This window comes from Lissotriton vulgaris, chromosome 8 (genome assembly GCF_964263255.1).
Source record: "Lissotriton vulgaris chromosome 8, aLisVul1.2, whole genome shotgun sequence".
NCBI lineage: Eukaryota > Metazoa > Chordata > Amphibia > Caudata > Salamandridae > Lissotriton > Lissotriton vulgaris.
This window is the reverse complement of record NC_141696.1, coordinates 381,987,833-382,004,789: the sequence shown is the minus strand read 5'-3', so window position 1 is coordinate 382,004,789 and position 16,957 is coordinate 381,987,833. Positions and strand designations below refer to the sequence as shown.

General features: G+C 46.3%; 1 protein-coding gene across 1 annotated transcript in view; it reads left to right on the top strand.

Moving 5' to 3' along the window:
* The window catches only part of MYO16 (myosin XVI), a 2,821,299-nt gene that overhangs the window by 510,548 nt on the left and 2,293,794 nt on the right, over positions 1-16,957 (top strand). Inside the window, exon 3 of the mRNA XM_086934162.1 lies at positions 13,996-14,066. Coding sequence (XP_086790288.1) covers positions 13,996-14,066 — 71 coding nt within the window. The remainder of the gene's footprint in view (positions 1-13,995; positions 14,067-16,957) is intronic.

The following is a 16,957-nucleotide window of genomic DNA, read 5'->3' as shown; positions in this document are numbered from 1 at the left end:
GTGTGGGAGGAAGGCGCGCGGGGTTAAGGTCAGCACTGCAGGGGCCAACAACCAGTACAGAAGCTGCACCACCAACGACACTTGGGCGGCCGGGTGCAGGGTGCCAACACACCATCGGGGAGCCTGTGCTTCTCAGTGGAGACATTTGTTTTGGCAAAGTTGCTGCAGGCTTGGGCAGGGAGACTTCTTAAAGGTGACCACAAGCTGGAGAGGTAAGTTAGGTTCTTGGGGGCTGCCTGGACATCATCTGTTGGGCCACCCAAGGCAGCGGGGCTTCAGGTACAGGGTGTCTTTTGGCGTGAGGGTCTTCTTACCAACTCCAGTCGCAGTCGGTGGACCCTTTAGGTTGAGGTGGCAGGCGTTATCTTGAAGCTCAAGGGATCACCAGATCCCAGGTCAGGGGCACTGGGGAGACCTCCTCATGGTGTTGGGCTACTTGAACTCGGGCTGTGGATACAGAGTGGTATAGAATCGCTGAGTCGCAGGAATCCGGATTCTGGTCTTGGAGTCCTTGTTGAGCAAATCCGGTGCTCACGGAAGACAGAGTCTGTAAAGTGAGTGTAGGGTAGGCCCTCCAGGCTCTGGGGTCTTCTGAATATGCCAGTTTCTTCGCTGCAGGAAGGTCGTAGTCAGGACATGCTGGTAGGGCTTGGGCCAGAGCAGTAGGTGTAGTCTTCTCTCTAGGTCAGCACAGCTCTTAGATCCTTCGTCTTTCTTCCTCGAATCTGAAGAGGAAAGGATCAGGGTTGTCTCTAAATACTAGATATAGGGGGTGTTTAAAGGAGTGTGTAAATTGTGTAATGGGTCCCTTCCATGGGGTGGGTACGCCCCCTATTATGCCACCCTACAGTGGGAGGGTGGTGTGAGCCTCTACCTATTTGGCTGGGTCCCCTCATCTTCAAGATGTAGGGGACTGGTGATGTGTGTTTCACCTTGGCAAAGGTGGGCACATCGCTCTTCGTAGCTTGGTTTTCCCACCGATTCTCCTGCCCAAATTGGGGGACAGAACCAGTGGGAGCCAATTGCTGGGGTCAGCAAAAGTCAGGGACAACTTCCAAATGTAGCCAGCCTTAAAGCTTCCCCTTCGTGGGCCAAGTCAATCCTGGGGGAGGAGGCATGACACCACTGCCCACAATGGGCTTTGTCTCTGGACCCAGAGAGCAGAAGCTCTCTACCCAGGGGTCCAAAAACCTGTCTGGTTGTGGCAAATGGTGGGCAGTCTTTCAGGAACCACACCAGGGCTGGTTGATTTTCAGAGGGCATCTCGAAGATGCCCTCTGAGTGCATTGTGCATTAAATCCCACACTGTCATCTGTGTGTGTTTAATGTGCTGAGATGTTTGATTCCAAGCTTCTCAGTGTTTAGTAAAGCCATTATGGAGCTGTGGAGTGTGTAATGATCAACTCTCAGACCATATTCTCTTTATGGCTTTATTACACCTACAATGTTTAAGAATGGATTTGGACACTGTAGGGGTACAGGGCTTATGCCACTGTACCTTCACCTGAGGGCTAATGTACCCTGCGAGATGGGTGACTTAGCTATACCCAAGGCAGTGGGTTGTAGGAATGGCACACATATTGGGCACAGATAACTAATGATACTTTGGTTTTCTAAACAGTGATGCTTGGGTGCAGTCAGGTGGAGGAGAATAATTGTGACCTGTAAAGACGCTGATGCAGAATTTTTTTAAGTTGATCATCCAAGGTACGCTAATAATTTCTTAATATGTTTCACACAAGAGCATTCAGTTGACATTGTGTTATTCTTTTGAATAACTTGACAATGAGGGATGACTGCTAGAGGGGTGACTTACCTCGTCCTAAGGCAGTGGGTTGTAGGCATGGCACACATATTGGGCACAGGTAGCTGATGATACTTTCGGTTTTCTAAAAAGGGGTGCTTAGGTGTAGTTGGGTTGAGTAGAACAATTTCGACCTGTAAAGATGCTGATGCAGCATTTCTTAAAGTTGATCATCCGAGGTATGTTAATAGTTTCTAAATATGTTTCACACATGAGCATTGAGCTGACATTGTGTTGTTCTTTTGAATAACTAGACAATGTTGTTGTTTCAGGACACAGCCTTTTCTGCATTCTTTGTGAGTATATTTGAGTACTGTGATGCACCCTGAGGAAGGTGAGAGGCGCTGTTATAGTGTGGTTATGGTGGCTTTTCCACCCCTTTTTTTGTTGGTATAGCAGGTAGCTTCACCTAGTGAACACATCTCTAGAGTATTATGCATGAGGCACGCAAGAAGCCATAGGTGAGTTTACATGTTGGGCTAAGCATGAGCACATCATTAAGTTGCACCATGGTGAACTCAACAGTTGCACAGGAGTTGTGTTGTGTTTTGGTCCCCCTGGGGAGGCAGTAAGCTGATGAATTGTTGTGATACATTTTTGTTTGTTTTGGAATGATTGCAATATAGGGACCCCTGGGGAAGTGACTGTGTGTCCCAAAATGCACAGGGCAGCACAAACAACAATGTGGAATTAAAGATGAAGAAAAAACAAAAATCAAATATAATGTGATGTGGCCATGTTATATTTATTTGAAAAATGTATGTCACAACCGTGAATATGAATTTTTGTGATTGATTTATGTCACACTAATATTAAATATGTGAAATTTATAATCTTTTACTGGAAAACATTGTGAAAAAGTTGTAAACATTTTTTGTTTGTGTATACACGAAGATATTTTGTATGTTAAACATATTCAGCAGCGCACACAAGTTTTTCAGGTAATTCTTGACTTGAAATACTTATTGATGAGGGATGTGTGCTATTTCGACTCTTCACTTTTCTCTGCACCAAAACATGCAGCGTGTAATGGCAGGGCATGGGTGTTAAAGTACAGGGCCTCTAAGGGTGGCACAGTATGTGTTGCAGCTCTTAGAGTCCTTCCCTGGGCACAGTGTCCTTGGTACCCATGGTACCTTTTACAAAGGGCTTACCTGTGGCCCGGGATGTGACAATTATGGGTACAAAGGTACAGTTTCGGGAAAGAACATAGGCCCTGGGAACCTCGTTGGTAGGGACCCAGCGCACATCAAGTCAGATTGCATCAGATGTCAGGCAAAAAGTGGGGTGTAACCACACAAAAAGGGGCACTTTTCTACTCATATCCTGAGTGTTGTCCTCTGTCTTTGAAGCATCGCAAATGCGACAAGATAAACTCAGAATATGAAGGCATATTTATTTATTGTTTGGACTCACAGTTTGGGAAACAGGGATCTGGAGAGAGAGGAGAGAAGAAGCGAGAAATTGGATGGATGGAAAGGAGGTAGCGCAAGGTGATGAATGTAGTGAGGCTAGTTTTTGCATTTTGCCAGGGGGCTTTTGGTTCGGTAATCTGGTCCTGGTAGCATTAGTATTCGGTGCTTAGGTGAATGGCACCGCTTAAAACTATTTTTTATTCAATTGGGTGAACTGCTCATCTATCTAACCAACTAAAGTGCCATACTAAAGACCAGAGACATTGCAATCATCTGAATAATAATCGAAAACAGCCCCCCATGTGCATTTCCTTTTTAAGGCAGCCTTTAGATTTAGTCCGTTATTTTTTAAGTTTCTTCTTCAGACCTGAAAATACTTCATCATAGATTTACAAAGGTCTCTGTTGCGGGTTTACATTTCTTTTTTAGTGCAGACCTGACGCAAAGTCCTTTTTGGGATTTACAAGTGAATGCAAATTGGTATTTCTTTTGCTATGTAAGAAAAAGAAATGCAAACCAGCACAACCAGTATAGCGTTACTCTTACTCAAAGGAGCATTGCAGGGCTGGTATATGGGGATTCCCATGCAACCACCCATGATGCACAACCTTATCTACTAACAATAGCAGACAGGAGTTAGAGCCAAAAAATAACACCACTTGAAAGCATGTGTTAAAAGGATAAATACTTTTCTCTCTCCTTTCTTTTACAACATTGCATGAGTGTTGCACTGTACTGCATATATACACGGTGGGAAAGGTTTTACAGATTGTCTAGCCTTAGTATTTTATACTCAACGGGAACCCTTACAGTACAAAGCATATGTGTACTCATGCAAACACCCTTGCACCAAGGTGCAGAGTTGTGTGTGTGTGTGACGCTCAGCTGCCTGATTGTGCTCCGGCCCTAGGGAGAGGGGAGGAGAGTCCCATATCTGTGTAGGTAAGACACTTCCTGCTCTCTAGCTTCCACGCAATGCAGAGCGAAAACTTTGAGTGTTGCTCTGCATTGTGTGAGAGGTAAATCTGGGTCTTCATGTCCTCCTCTCTGATGCTTCATAAGAGCTTCAAAGAGTGTGGGGTAACAGTAAGTGAGAGTTAAATGAACATCAGTTTAACTGACTAACTCAAAGGATTGTTTAGGTTTTTCTAAACTGAACTTTTTATATTGAAACATTGTTCCTTGAGCGAATGTTGCCATTTTTGTTGATTTCTGCAATCGTCAGATGTTCCGCAGTAAAGGGTTTCCACATAGAAATATGCAATGAGGTGGGCCAAGATGGTGGCTGAGTGAGACCTCAGCACTCACCTCCGCAGCGCTCAGATCCTCAGAGGAATGCTCATCCGTTGAAATGCGCCCCAGTAACCGATGTTGGCCCCAGTGGACCGTAGGCGCAGAGATTATACAGGTTGATCGCCACTGCAGCAAGGATTGCTTCTCTCCCTGGGAGACGCTGGCTCGGCTGCCTCTCACCGCGCTCGCCGGCAAAAGCAAGATTGATGTGAACGGGGCCAGCGGTGGGTCGCCTAGCAACCCTGAGGCCAAGACAAAGGAGGAAGCACATACGAGGCAGGCAATGGCAGCGCGCGGCGGAGCACCGAGCAAAGCTCGCTCCACTGTGCCCCACCCTCGGCGACTCCACAGCAACTTGGGGCTAAGCCTGATGAGAAGACGGGGAAAACAGAGAGAAAAAAGGACATATCGAAATCGAAACCCAGCTGGAATTCCGGTAAGGCTGGCAGAAACCTGCATGACAATGCTGCTAAATCCTCGACCGCCGCCATCTTGGGGGTAGTATCGGGACGTTCAGCAGGCGCCATTCTCGGGAGCGCTTTAGTGTTTATTCACACGAGGCGCGGTCCCTACTTAAAGCTACGATGGAGACGCGCAGCGGTGACGCGCAGCGGAAGCGCCGTCTCAGCGCCGGAGTCACGCCAGAGTCCAGCCCGTCTGTGCCCGTCCGGGCCCAGACGGGCCTAGGACCTGGCACTCTGCTCAAAAAATCTGCTTTGAGGCGGGTATACGACCGAGATGAGCTTATATCATTACGTCACACGAATATCGTCAGTTGTGAGCCAGCTTATAAAGGCCCTACTCCCCCTACAGTCGCCAGGTTGAGCGAGACCATTCTCTCCGATAAAGGTAAGAACACCTTGGCGGTAGGTCTACTGAACTGCAGATCTCTCCCACGGCACTCAGCAGAAGTCAACCTACTTTTACAAGATTTAGACTTAGATATCTTGTTTCTGACGGAAACTTGGATAACTCCCAGTTCCGATGCCGACATCGTGCAAGCCCTTCCGCCGGGCTTTCTTGTCTATCATCTTGATAGACCTGAGGGGGGAGGGGGTGGCCTTGCGATTCTATATAGGGCTCTTTTGTATGTAGGGCTCAGAATGGTTCAATCTTGGACTGTGAGAGCTGCTATTTCGCTTTGCGGATATCTCCTACAGTTTCTCTATCAGGTTTACTGATTTACCGGCCCCCGGGCGGTGTGGGTAACTTTGCGAGTTCCCTAATGGAATCAGTGATGATCTTGGCCTCATCCACGGCTAATTTCATAGTGCTTGGAGATCTCAATCTCCATTTCGATGACCCTGCTGATCTAGCAGCCCAAGATCTTCAGAGCGATTTGAAAGCATGTGAGCTGGTCTTAATCAATTCCGGGGCCACACACGAAAAGGGACACTTACTTGACCCAATGTTCTCCAACATTCCCCGTTTTATGGTTAGGCCTGCCTATCCCCTCCCGTGGTCTGACCATTTCTTGGTATCAGCACTCTGGCAAGTCGACTCACGGCCCATAAGTGCCAAGCAGGCTTTCTTGGTGGACAGAGCCTGGTCCAGATTATCGATTAATGACTGGACCTCTAAGTTGGAAGACATGCCCCTTCCCTGTGAGTCGGACCCAATCAAGAGAGATGCTAATAATAACTACTGGCTGTCCGCTTCTCTAGACGCCCTCATTCCGAAAAAGAGAGTGCAAAAGAGGGACAAAAAAGAATAGGATCTGCTCCTTGGTACTCTGTCGAGCTTCGCTCCCTTAGGAAGGGTTGTGAAAAGCTGGAGAGGTTGTGGAGGAAGAAATGGGAGATATCCAGGAGAGACGAATATCGTGTCGCGATGAGGGGCTATAAGTCTGCTCTGCGACAGGCAAAAGCCCAATTCTTTGAAGAGCGCATAAAATCTGCCTCTAGCTCCTCTATAGAGAGTTTTAAAGTGGTTAAAGAACTTCTCAAAGTTCCCGAGCCTGTAGTCACTTATGACAAACAGAAATGTACGGAGCAAGCAGAGTTCTTCCACACAAAAATTTAGAAGATTTTAAATACCCTGCCTCAGCCCTTGCTGCCTCAGGACAATGGTAAATTGTACATAGGAACACAGGCTAGTGAGACAGCCACCCATCTAGACACTTTTGGCCCAGTATCAGTGGCTGAAGTCTCGAAAGCTTTGGCATCCCTGAAAAGTGGCTCTCCCATGGACCCGGTCCCCATGAAGTTCCTTAAACAAGTAGCAGCTTCCATCGTGGCTCCCGTTACAGACTTAACCCCTCCCCTGCTGATGACGGAACCGCTCCATCATCAGCTACGGTTGGGCTGTGCTGATGATGGAGCGGTTCCGTCATGGCCCGGCCGCCGCGCCTGCGCGGCGCTGATTTCGCGCCTGCAAGGCAGTTGTATTGAGCGGGGCGGGTCATGACGGAACTGCTCCGTCACCAGCACAGCTCAACTGCGGCTGGTGACGGAGTAGTTCTGTCACCAGCATGCGGCCGCCATGCGGCCGCCCCTCCCCTTTAGCGCTGCGGCGGAATAGCCGCCGCAGCGAAAGGGTTAATGAACGCCTCCTTTGCCCAGGGCTTGGTGCCACCAAGCTGGAAAACAGCTGTGGTAAAGGCACTTTTAAAGAAGCCTAATTTGGATACTTCCGACCTGGCAAACTTTAGGCCCATTTCTCTGTTGCCGGGACTCGGCAAAATTGCTGAAAGGCTGGTTAATAAACAACTGTCAGGCTTTTTGGAGTCCAACGGATTGCTTCTAGTTTCGCAAACCGGATTCCGTCCAGGTCAGGGTACCGACACGGCCCTCTTGGCGGTCGTTGACGAAACTAGATGCATTCTGGATTCAGGAGGGTCAGTGGCAGTGATCCTCCTGGACCTCAGTGCGGCGTTTGACACCGTGAATCATCGGGTGTTGATTCAGCGGCTGGCAGAGGTTGGGGTGTCTGGGGTTGCCATGCAGTGGCTGAGGTCATTTCTTACCGGACGAACATACCAGGTCTGGGAAGGCGGTGAGCGATCTAAATCGATCCCCCTCCAGTGTGGAGTGCCACAGGGCTCCTCCCTCAGCCCAACATTATTTAATGTATACATGGCCCCCCTGGAAGACATAGTTGCCCCGTATGACATCAAAATCGTCAGTTATGCGGATGACACGCAGTCGGTGGTCTCTCTATCCCAACTGGCTGAGAATCCTGACATACTGCACTCCTGCCTGTCGGACGTTCACACTTGGATGGAAGAATCAGCTCTTAAGCTGAATGGCTCAAAGACGGAAATAATGCTGTTAGGGAGCAAAACTCCTTTTCTCCCCTTGACCAGCTGGCCGAGTTGTATGGGAGACCTTCCGGACCCTAAAGAGGTGATCAAGAGCTTGGGAGTCTGGTTAGAGCAAGACTTGTCATTTCGGACCCAAGCTAAGAAAACTGCAGGAGTGTGCTTTGCCCTGTTACGGTCTGTCCGTAACATTTTCCCTCTTCTACCTGGAACATCTAGGAAGCTGCTGATTCAGGGCCTGATTACATCCAGATTGGATTACAGTAATGCCATTTGTTTGGGCACTCCTGAATCCACTCTTAAGAAACTTCAGCAGGTCCAAAATGCGGCGGCAAGGCTGCTCATGGACATTCCTAGGACGCAGTCAGCCAGACCTGCCCTAAAGGCGCTGCACTGGCTTCCAGTGCGGGAGAGAGTCATATTTAAAGCACTTTGTACAGCCCATAAAATTCTTCTGGGGAAAGGCCCTCCTATACTGAAGAACTTAGCGGTCCCATATAAAGCGAGCAGAACGTTGCGCTCCGACCAAAAACACCTTCTTTTAGTCCCCAGAGTTAAAAAGGCCCGCACTGGCCGGAGAAGATTCTCAGTTAACACGGCAAAACTGTGGAACTCGCACCCTTTAAAATTACGCGCCGAGCGGTGTACACTACGTTTTTGAAAATGTCTTAAAACCTATCTGTTTCCTGCTTGAGTGCATTAATCTGGCCGTTTTTACTATCTGATGGTGTCTGGATAAGTGCTGGGATGCCCAAGGGTAACTGCGCGCTATATAAAATTTTAAATAATAATTTAAATAATAATAAATCTCTCCCCACTAGTGGTCATTCCGTAGTTGGGGGGAAGAAACAGACTGTCCTCACTAGCGTTTTCCAAAAGAAAGCGGATGCTTCTGCTGTAGCAAGTGGTAATAGGGACTCAGGGGCAGCGGCGTTCCCTCCATAGCAATTAGTATGTGACCGCCACCCTGGCGGTCACATCTCGTATCTTTAATATTGCGGCGGGTGCTGCTTGAAGCAGCACCCGCAGCAAAGTTAAAAATGCATGCTTTGCATTTGCATGCACAAAGCGGCAGGCACTGCGCGGTGCATGCCACTTTGTGCAAGCAAATGCAGGGGGGTACCATAGGTACCCCCATGTGCACCCTCACCTTCACCCTGGGGGCCCGCAACGGGCCCCCAAAGCAAAGTCTGTATGCTTTGCTGTGGTGGCATTACCGCCACGGAAAGGCATCTGCTTTTGGCCATCCTTATATGGCTGGCGGTGTCTGATAGACACCGCCACCATATTAGACCTTTTCCGCCGCGGTCACAACGCAACCGCAGTGGAAAAGCAGCGGACGGACTTTCTCTCCGCCACGGTCCCCCCCGCCATTGTAATATGGCGGGGGAAAATAGGTGGCGGATGGGCTAGGATGGCGGATGGATAGCCACGGCCTGCATGGCGGTGGCGATCCATCCGCCATCCTAATTGACCGCTTGGTTTTTTACCTCAGAGATACAGGCGGAACAGGCACTGAAAGATATTATCGCGAGTCAAACCAGGGGTGCAAGGAGCGGTGCTGGGAGCAATAGATGAAAAAAAAATCTCTCTTTTGGGCTGTTCCTTTGTATGGCTTAAAGTGATTTTTTGTGATGACAATTGCAATGACACTGATAATGATGTATGCTTCGTCTATGATATTTTTCCCTTTTTTTCTTTTTTTTGAGGCACTTCTGTTAAGTCTACCTTTTTTCTTTTTTTTTCTCTGCTTGCTCTTTCATCCATCAGGGATGCATGAATATTGTTAGCCTAAAGTGGAGGTAAGAGGGCTGCGGATAATGGGTGAAGTCGGTAGACGCCATCCCACAGGCTCAGGATTGAGCCTGGCGGCCATAAATACGAGGGGGTGGGGGGAGGGAGGGGTGGTCAAGACCAAGCGATCACGAGTATAGGAGGGGTGGAAAAGACATTGTTTGGGGGCGCATACAAACATAGATAATGATCAGGAGAATGGGGAAGGGACTAGGCAACCGGCAACAGCTCTAATGATAGCATGGCAAAGCTAAAAATGGTCTTGCTTTATATCTGTGGCCTTAACGATATTAAGAAAAGACAGAAGGTCGCGGTGGGGCTGTAACAAATGGAAGCTAACATCATTTGTATGCAGGAGACACATATTGAAGGCTCTCAGCAATATTTGCTCAAAACGTTGGGGTATAAACTTATCATTGCTGCAACACAGGGTTTCCGAACAAAGGGGGTGGCGATCTTAGCAAAAGGGGGAGGGGCTACAATCCAGCAGAGTGCTGGCTGATAAATTCGGTAGATGGGCAATTGCTGAGAGCCAGTACAATAATGGGTTAAACAAGATGAAACCTTGCACCATTATGGTAATGTCTGCGACGAACCAGAGATGCTGATTGACATTTCTAATGAACTAACACACTGGCCCCTTCCCCTGATTGTATGCAGGGTTTTTTAACCTACATCTTCCAGGTGATTGGGCAATCGGTCCTGAATTCAAATACCAGGGTAGAAAACCAAGAGTCTTCCAGGCTTCAAAAGATATGTGCATAGTACATGGGCTAATAGATGGTTGACAGCACATTAATATAGGGGATCCTGGATTCAGGTATTTTTCATATCCACACTCCCGACATGTACGTTCAGACTATTTGTTAATGTCGAACTCACTGAAATCTATGTGTATGATAGAAAAGCGCCCGGGTGTATTGTCGGACCATAATCCACTGATATTAATCTTATTATGTACTCAAAATAATCACACAATTAAGACTTGGACGTTTGAGAGGTCTTTACTGAGGAGTGAAAACTACTGTCAACATATGAGGGGATGGATTCCGGGCTTTATAGGGGACAACCTGGATAGTGCGCCTATTGAGGTAGTTTTGGACACCCTGAAGGCGGGTATAAGGGGTGAGACACTGCAATTCTCAATTAGGTCAAACAAGGAAGGAAAACTCCATCTGGCAACACTACAACACAATCTGGGTAAATCCGAAGAGGAACTGATTAAAGCAGTACAACAGGGCCAGGTGCTAGACAACGTTTTGGCTCAGGTAGCTATCGCTAGAAACCTAATTTCAGAGATATTAGTTGAAAAAGTCATTGTCAAAGCATCGATATATATAGAGAAAGTATACGAGCTAAGTGAACTGGCTGGGCATCAGTTGGCAGTCCGCACAAGAGAAGAGATATCAGCTAGTATTATAAAAGAAATCCAGGATCCTAGATTAGGTTTAAGATCTGAACCATCAGAAGTAAGGGAATCTTTTCAGGATATTTTACCAAGATCTATATACAGAACTAGAAGTGGTGTTGGGGGACCCTGATTCATATCTAGATGCAATCCCAGGGATTAGATTTGAGAAGGAAGATCAAGATCAAGATATGCTGGATGATTTGCCTTACTGGGAGGAGATTCTCCTCTCTCAGCAGGGCTGGACGGGATCCTAACAGAGTTCTATACAAAATTTACAGACCAACTAAAAACAATAATGCTAGAACTCTTTATTCCTATATTTCAGGGAGGGACCCCACCCGCCTCGTGGTCAGAAGCAAAGATTGTGTTTTTTTTTTAAAAAGAATAAAAATCCTCTCGAATTAGGATGATACCCCCCTATTACACTGATTAACAGGGATTTTAAAATGTATTCTAAACTTTTAGCAGCTAGACTTGCACCAACTATAAACAAAATAGTGTCAAATTATCAACATGGGTTCATACCAGGAAGGTCCACAATTTACCATGCACAAAGGGTAATCTCTCTATTCAACTATAATGAGTCAACAGGAGACCCTATGGCGCTTATCCTGCTCGACGCAGAGAAGGCGTTTGATAGGGTCTCCTGGAGATTTGTATGGGCTGCAATGGCCCATTTTGGAATTACTAATAGATTTATCAAGGTTACTCAAAGGTTATACAACACGCCAAGCGCTAGAGTTCTAGTCAATGGGCTTTTATCAGAGAACTTTGCGATCTCGAGGTGGACCAGGAGGGGGTGCCCTTGCTCCCCTCTTCTTTTCGTGATATACATTGACCCATGCATCCGGTGGCTGGATAATCTTGTATCAATACCACTGATCCAAATACGTAATCATAACACTAAAATCTTAGCATATGCCGATGACATTGTGCTTGTCACCACTGACCCCAATAGAGCAATATTTGTGATAGAAGAAGAGTCGCATCGTTTGGGGCTAGTGTTGGGCTACAAACTAAACTCTAGCAAAACCCAGATTGTTCTCAACAACAAAATTTCGATGAGAGACTCAAGAGTGACAGAGGAGGCTGTATATTTAGGTGTTAACAAAAGTGCCAGAATAAAAAATATCGTTAGCAATATTATGAAACCGCTGATATCACGTACTGAGAAAGATCTGGTCCGACTGAATAATCTACATCTGACTATCGGTGGTAGATGCAATGTTATTAAGATGCTTTTTCTGCCCCGATTTTTATATTTTTTTCGGGATATGTGTCTCGAGTTCTCTCCCCAAGTTTTTAGAACTATAGATTCCATGTTTTCAAGTTTTATCTGGGGATACAAGAAACCCCGACGTTCCCTTAGATGGATTGTCTTACCAAAGGAAAGAGGGGGGCTAGCTTTGCCTAATTTTAAACTATATTATTGGGCCACTGTATTAAAATATTGTGTAAAACTGATTTCTCATGCTGCTATCAGTCAAACGATCCCGACCCCTCAAAAAATCATACTGGGAGAAGAATGTACTGGCTGCCTTTGGCGGCATGCCAATGATAGTTATTTTAAGAAAGTTAAATTCAAAACCATTACGAGTGTTTACAAAGTTTGGTGTAATGTGCGGAAGCTCTTGGGGCTCGGGCGATACTCATATTATACTCCAGTGAGCCATAATAATGATCTACCCGATATTTTCCAGGATAGTTGCATAAACAGATGGGTCTTGGCCGCAGTGGGGCAGTTGGGCTGTTTTTATACACCAGATAGCTTTAAGATGTTTGAAGATTTACATGTTGAATATAATATTAGCCACAGGGATTTTTTTAAGTTTTTACAGGTTAGAGATTTTTTATCAAAGAAATGTGGTGGGCGATGCAAATTCCAGAATAATCAACTTATCGATAATCTCTGTAAAAAAACACACCCAAGATTGGGGAAATATACAAAGCCCTGAACTCAGTCTATCCAGATGACATGGACAAACAGTCCTCTGTTTGGCAGGTCAAGGTGGGAGTTCAGCCTACAATCCCCTGCCTTGCCTATGAATTAGCCCAAATGTCATTAATGTCTATAAAGCTACAAGCACAATGCTATAAAAAAAAATTCCCTATACTATACACCAAATAAAATCGCCAAATGGGGGAGAGAAAAGGGAACTACGTGTTCACGGTGTGCATTGTTCGGGGCTAATATTATACATATGTTTGCCACCTGCAGCACACTTAATATCCTGATGAAAGATATATCTGAATTTCTATCAGAAGTGTGCCAAACAAGAGTGGATGTTTCAACAGAAGAAATTGTGTTGGGAGTAGCGAACAGTGGACGGCTGATAAACATACAGGGGCTGATTTTTGTGGCTATGGCAATCTTGCGACTATGTATCGCCTCATCCTGGCTCGAACCTAATCCACCTGCTTTCCAACAATGGAGGGCCAGGCTACTTGCGACCTGCAGCCTTGAGGTGGCAATTTATAAAAATAAAGGCTCTAACAAAAGAAGAAGGGGTATGCTGATCTGGGCACCACTGCTGCAGTGGATTCGAGACATACATAGGTTCCCGTTCATTTATTATGATCTCTTATTCTTTTTCCCGCTTGTTGTATTTTTCTTTATTTTTTGTGCCCTTCTATTGTTTTCAAGCGCATATTCAATGCAATGTATATCTCGGTCATACCTCTGATTTTCTTGTTGCCTCCTTCTGTGTCTAATGAACTATAAGGGATTAACTTCGGACTTATGATTGTAATAAGATTTTCTCGCTTAAGGTGTGATCTTGGTCTTTTGGGTGGGGGGAGAGGGGGGTTGTGCATATAATGGAAAAATTGTGAATAAAAAGATTTTTAAAGAAAAGAAATATGCAGTGATATATGCTGACCTGACTATAAAGTTTCTAAAATTCCTCCACAGAGGATTCCTTAGTATTAAATATGTTAATGAAAATCACGAACGTTCATTTTATCAGAAGGAAAAGATGTTTTCTGGCTCTGTTAATTCATTTTCTCTTTGAAATTTCAGTACTCCGGCTGATGAAGGATGGTGCTGACCTTAATACTCTCATTTCCTCTGGAGGATCTCTGCTGCATCTGGTAAGAAGAATATTAGAAGAGTTGTAGGGATTATGGAGAAATCTGCTTCAATTATAAATATCTAAATGGCTATAATAATTGCTTCCGATAAGGAAGGCTTAAGAGCGCCTTAGCCGCACTTTGTGCATAATTGTATTTGGTCTAACTTTGCTTGCTCAGTGAATGATGAAATGTATATGTTTTTTATCGAAATATTATTTTGAAAGTCTGATCACTTTTAAAGACTGTAAGAGAAAAACAATATGCCGGGCTCTAAACAGCCATCGAACGTATAAGGAGATCTTTTCAATTGCGTTGCAGAGAACTTGGGATGCAACCCTTTAACAAGCTGTACTCTGTTGGCATTGAGGTGCAAGATGATCTACTCACAGGATTATACGGTATACAATATTTGCCAAACGCCTGAAAACTCACGCTCTTGCTATTTGATAGGTTTGTAACACTGTGATATGTATCCATCACTATTTGAGACACGTATGGGTCTTTTCGCCTGCGTTTGCAAAGGTGTTTAAAGCTGTGTCCATGACTAATGGAGCAGATCTACAGACTTGAGTGGAGGCATGGGCCACACAGCCCTTTATGTCAGCACTACCCCTTCATCCCCTGACATGGCTTCTGGCAGTATTCACTCTTAATTACTGGTCTGGCTGGTCTATGGCTGGAGGAGAGTGGGGTTGTACAAGCCATCATCAGGCGAATGTCCCTGTTTTCCCTGGTGGCTCTGCAGGGACGCCTGATCACAAAGAAACTCATGGATTCACCAAGGTCTTGGGAGTTTCAGGACTCCCTTGCTAGAACTCTTGGATAAATGCGCCATCTGCGAGTGAATTAACAGTGATACCAGGGCCCATGGGACCGGAGCTGCAATGTTATTTGCAAGAATTCCCTTCCCTTGAATGTTCATGCACCCTGCAACAAAAATTACATTTGGGGAATTCTTCTGCCAACATAGTGCATCCACATTAGACAAGAAGGAAACACCTTTTCTATCATGTATGCATATGGTATCGCCAAGGGAATTCCTGAGGTTCCTTCTCTGTCTTGGGGTGTGCATGCATCCCAGGGAACTTGCAGCCAGATTCATGAAGCTAAATTGCGACCACAATAGCTGCGAAAAAGCTATTGCGATCGCAATTGTCCAAAACGGTATTCAATAAAAAATCAGCGAATTCGCTAAGACAGAATTGCGAAATCGCAATAGAATTTGCAGAATCCCGGTAGTAGCCCAATAGCGAATCGGACATTGCGAGAAACCACGGACTCTGCGAATAAATTTGCGAAATCGCAATCGCTATTCAAGAAAAATCGCAAATTGCGAAAAACCCGAAAATCGCTTTTTGCGAGGCGCAATTTAAGGACAACCCAAAGCAGGTGGTCACCATCAAAGTAAAAAAAAAAAAAATTTGAAAAACCGTTTACCAATCAATAACAGGAGCTGGCCTGACCAAACACACTGAAGGAGATGCAGCTGCAGCAGTAGGAGTCTCACAATGCCAGGACTATACATGGTGGTCAGGCGGCGAAGGCTACAGCGAGCTGCATGGAACAGACGTAGGATCCAGGAGAGGATATTCCGCCAGCGGGTCACCCTGCTGGGCCAAACCAGAGAGCAAATATACGCTAAGTACCGGCTGAATGGGCCAATGATCATCAAGCTAATTCAGGACCTTGACCCCCTGATGCAGCACCCAACAAGGCGGACCAATGCCGTGCCCACACACGTCCAGGTATTGTGCAGCCTGCACCTTCTGGCCTCCGGAAGCTTCCAGGGGATAGTTGCCGCTGCTGGAAGGATATCCCAGCCCACCATGTCCCGCTGCCTAAGGAGTTTCCTAGATGCAATGCTGACCCAGCTACACCACCACATAAAATTTCCCACCAGCCAACAGGACTTGGATGAGACCAAGCATCAATTCTACAATGTCGCCCAATTTCCACATGTGATAGGATGCATTGACTGTACCCACATCCACATCTGCCCACGAGCAGAAACGGAATACATGTACCGCAACCGCAAGTCCTACCACTCCCTCAACATCCAGATGGTGTGCAACGCAAAGAATTACATCACGGACATAGTGGCACAGTACCCGGGGAGCACACATGACTCCTTCATATTCCGGCACTGCGGCCTCCACACATGACTGGCCAGGGGAGACTTTGGTGAAGGACACCTACTTGGTAAGTACACTCACCCCACAATGTTACACAGTGATAAAGTAGCTGCGCTGCACAGGCACTCACCCTCTGCTCCTCTCATTCAGGTGACAGTGGCTACGCTCTCCGTGAATACCTCCTCACCCCATACCTCAACCCTGCTACACCACAGCAACGGTGTTACAATGTAGCACACATACACACAAGGAATTGCATTGAGAGGACATTTGGACTACTGAAGAGCAGATTCTGCATACTGCCCAATACTGGTGGGGCCATGTACTACAGTCCTGATGTCTGCTGCCGCATTGTGGCTGTGTGTGCAATACTACACAACATTGCTACCAAGTGCCGGATTCCTGTAGAGATCTCTGGCAGTGAGTCGGAAGGGGACGACCGGCCACCTGCACATGCGCGTCATGCTCGCGGGGAACATCCTGCTGAAGAACACAGACGGCGCCACCACATCACAATGAACTGTTTCTAGTGCACCCACTCCCCTCACCCAACTATTCCCAAATGCATGACAATGGAAATAATGACAGGAGGCAGATGTTCAATGCTTCAATAAATATTATTGTTGAATGCACAATAATAAGGAATAAATGTAATGATTTACATATGAGTAGTATTGCGCCATAATGCTCAATGTTATTAACAACACATGCTTCTGTCATCAGCATGTCCCTGCCCATGGATTGAAATGTCATGTGCGCCTCTGGCGCGCGGCACCC